At 36.4% G+C, this 3,197-nt stretch overlaps 1 protein-coding gene across 1 annotated transcript; it reads left to right on the forward strand.

Moving 5' to 3' along the window:
- The first annotated feature begins 1,241 nt into the window (after positions 1 to 1,241).
- LOC136531023 (probable WRKY transcription factor 67) lies at positions 1,242 to 2,520 on the forward strand. The gene is made up of 3 exons (XM_066523724.1): positions 1,242 to 1,578; positions 1,658 to 1,765; positions 2,135 to 2,520. Exons 1-3 carry the CDS (start codon positions 1,262 to 1,264, stop codon positions 2,517 to 2,519), a joined length of 810 nt encoding a protein of 269 aa, XP_066379821.1. The 5' UTR covers positions 1,242 to 1,261; the 3' UTR covers position 2,520.
- Positions 2,521 to 3,197: the final 677 nt, after the last annotated feature.

Here is a 3,197-nt window from a genome sequence, read left to right on the forward strand (position 1 = left end):
CTTTTCTCGTGCATGTATGAGGATTAACATAAATTGAATTTCATGTAATGATTTATCTTACGCAAAGTTTAAAGTTTGAACCGATGATAAATGATGATAACCTACTTCATCATAGCACATCTGTTATGTAAAAGATGAAATTAACTAGCTAGTTTATTTTGCATTCATTTCCAAATAACTAGGTGTCATTTACCATTATTAGAGTCCAACCAAGCATGTCCCTGTCCTACGGCCGGTGTAGTTACAGCAACGTTGCTCCCTATAACAGCCTCTAGAATTATTGCCCATGCATGTACATGTTTCCTTTCATGAGTGTCTACGCCATGTGAGCGATATAGACACTGCCGTCGATCCTGCATGATTAGCCAAGTCCTTGGTTGTATCACAACTGTCGACCACAGGAATAAAAACTAATGACAATCTAGTCAGCGATTTTCAAGCTAAACAAGTGACCTAACAAAAATGCTTATTCACACATCAAATAACTTATGGGGACAGCAATTTTCTTACAAATGTAATTTTTATGCATCACCTCTATTATATTCTATACATGAATAAATCAGTTGCATTTTTTATGCATTAGATATGTCAATAATCCTTATCATCTGGCGATCAACAGTTAAGTTCATACTAACTTATCTTCCTCCAACAATTTAAAACACTAGTACCACTAGTGTGGCATTAATTTAATAATCATCATCTGACCTTATAATAACATTCACTACTAAAATAGTGGAATTCTCGTAGTGCTTTTAAGTAGTATTAAAACACTACCACTAGTCATAGCACATGGAAATCTACACTAGGAGACATTTAATAGGAAAAGTTTATACTAAATTTTGAATGCTAAAACACTAGGAGAAGCCCATATCACTGGGAGAATTCGAAAATTCTGGTTGTGATTACTATGTACTACTTCAAATGTGTCCCCTAGGCCCATCACACATAATGTAATTAAACATGTGCATCGAATGAAAATTACGCAACGATCATGATCTATGTATATTTATGCATCAGTTTGAGAAAAACAGGATCTTGAATGACACCTTTAGTTCTACCATACTACTGATGGATAGGGACACAGTACTCTCCCTAGTCTTTTCCAGTGAGAAAATTTGAAAAAATGATCCATTCCCTCCACCATGCTCATACTGTGTGATGTTACTTGCATGTATAAATAGATGCCTAAAGCTGCATATACCTAGCACCTTCAGCTCCAAAGTCCAACTATTATAGCCACATATATTTGAGAAAGCATCAAATGAACATCTTTGAATCTTCCACTCATAGTGGCTGCCAAGTGGTGATCAATGAGATTGAACACCAAAGGGCCCTCGTGATGGAGCTGCATAACCTTATCCTACCAACACTTGATCCCTGTAGTAGGCAGGAGAAGCTTGCGCAGCAACTCTTTCAAGATATATTCAGTTCCTCAAGTAAGGTTATCTCCTTTCTCGAACTTGGTGATAGCAGTAAGAAACAGGCCGATCTTATCAAATATAGAAGAAAAGGTGGCAAGAATAACGTGGATAGTCACATGTTGGGGGAGGAAGCTAAACAAATTGGAAATAAGAGAAGGTATATAGCAAAAGAGCATATATATGTTTACCTATATATCATTTACTGTGGTGGTTAAAATATTTATCCCTTCTCTTAGGAAGAATGCACAACACACAGGTTCAGTTGTGACACAAGCACCACACTTTGATGGATATCAATGGAGGAAGTATGGACAGAAGTGGATCTCCAAAGCAAAGCATTCTAGGTATGTAATAAAACATATGTATTGATGTACTTCATATATATATAATATTTTCTATACTGAATTTTGATTCTCATGTTGTATTCTGGTCGGGTGGTTTTTTGCTCGGTTTCCACTCAAAAAACTACACTGACACCTTTTTTATGTTTTCTTCTAATAAAATTTGCGGCAAAGCTTTTGCCGTCCTTTCAAAAAAAAAAGGTGTGGATGATTAGCTTTGTGCACATATATTGTAGCTAAAATTGCAGCCATACGTTTTCGAGAAAAAAAATTGCAGCCATACATATTCTCATCTATGTGGATGAATAATATTTTGCATATTTTGCCTTTTGTGTATAATAAAAAATATATAATGATGTCATGCTTAATCAGGAGCTACTATAGATGTGCCAATAGTAAAGACCAAGGGTGTCTTGCAACTAAGACAGTTCAACAGAAGGAATCAGATGGAAGCGCTGGAACAGTGAGGTTGTTCGATGTTGACTATTACGGCCAGCACATTTGCAAGAACGGTGACATAATCCATCCATATGTTGTTGAGACAACAAAATATAGTGCACCAATTGTCAATCATAACCAAAGCATTAGTGGGTCAACAGTTGTTCATAATGATGTCCTTGGAATTCAGGATGAAAGCTTTGAAAACTTATTCATGGTGCCAAGCACGCCAGAATATTTGATAGATTTCACAGATATTGAAATGGCAGGGGCACTTGAGGTTACCTCTATGATGATCCCTGAAGATATATGGGCGTAAGGAAGAAATGATGGGAAGGAACTCCTTTGAAGGTGTACATCAATCCGTTCGTATGCAGACAGCCATTGCTTCATGAGTTGTGACAAGAAAGGGACACAAGTATGTTACCTTTAGTGTATAATATGTGTGATAAGCAAAGAAAATGGATCTGCAGAAAGTAAATAGTGGGCAGAAATTAAGGCTTAAAAGTTGTAAATGCTGTGTCCCACAAGCTAGAATGTTGATGTACTAATATCTAAACTTTCCTGTAATTGTAACCATCCCATTCCCAGCCTCTGTAAAACACATCCTGCAAAGTCTTCATAACAGGTAAATTGTCCTGGAATTAATAGTACTAGCTTATAACTTGTTAACGTTTGATGGAGAGCATTAGAAACATGGGAAATAGTAATAATTAGCATGACAAATGGCATGCAGTCAAGAAAAACTCGATAGTTAGTCAGAATTTCAGACATTGATATGACACCTGTCAAGCTTCGCTACATCCTCCATGCATACAGGCTGCAGCCTAGTAGCTATCAGGATAATTAATTATATTGTCCCATCCCATGCTTGACTTGATCCGGTGTATGTAATTGAACTGAATGAACTTAGGCGTTGTATAGTTCCTCGTACAAAAGTTTACACCATATTTCATCAAATGTTTGGACACATACATGAAGTATTAAATATAGACTA

The sequence above is a fragment of the Miscanthus floridulus genome, unplaced genomic scaffold (assembly GCF_019320115.1).
Source record: "Miscanthus floridulus cultivar M001 unplaced genomic scaffold, ASM1932011v1 fs_263_1_2, whole genome shotgun sequence".
Taxonomy (NCBI): domain Eukaryota; kingdom Viridiplantae; phylum Streptophyta; class Magnoliopsida; order Poales; family Poaceae; genus Miscanthus; species Miscanthus floridulus.

Bases quoted from the DNA above. Each gene is read 5' to 3' on its own strand.
- LOC136531023 (XM_066523724.1), top strand. From the start codon at position 1,262: ATGAACATCTTTGAATCTTCCACTCATAGTGGCTGCCAAGTGGTGATC. The intron at 1,579-1,657 runs GTATATAGCAAA...CCCTTCTCTTAG, and splicing joins CAAATTGGAAATAAGAGAAG to GAAGAATGCACAACACACAG. The intron at 1,766-2,134 runs GTATGTAATAAA...ATGCTTAATCAG, and splicing joins TCCAAAGCAAAGCATTCTAG to GAGCTACTATAGATGTGCCA.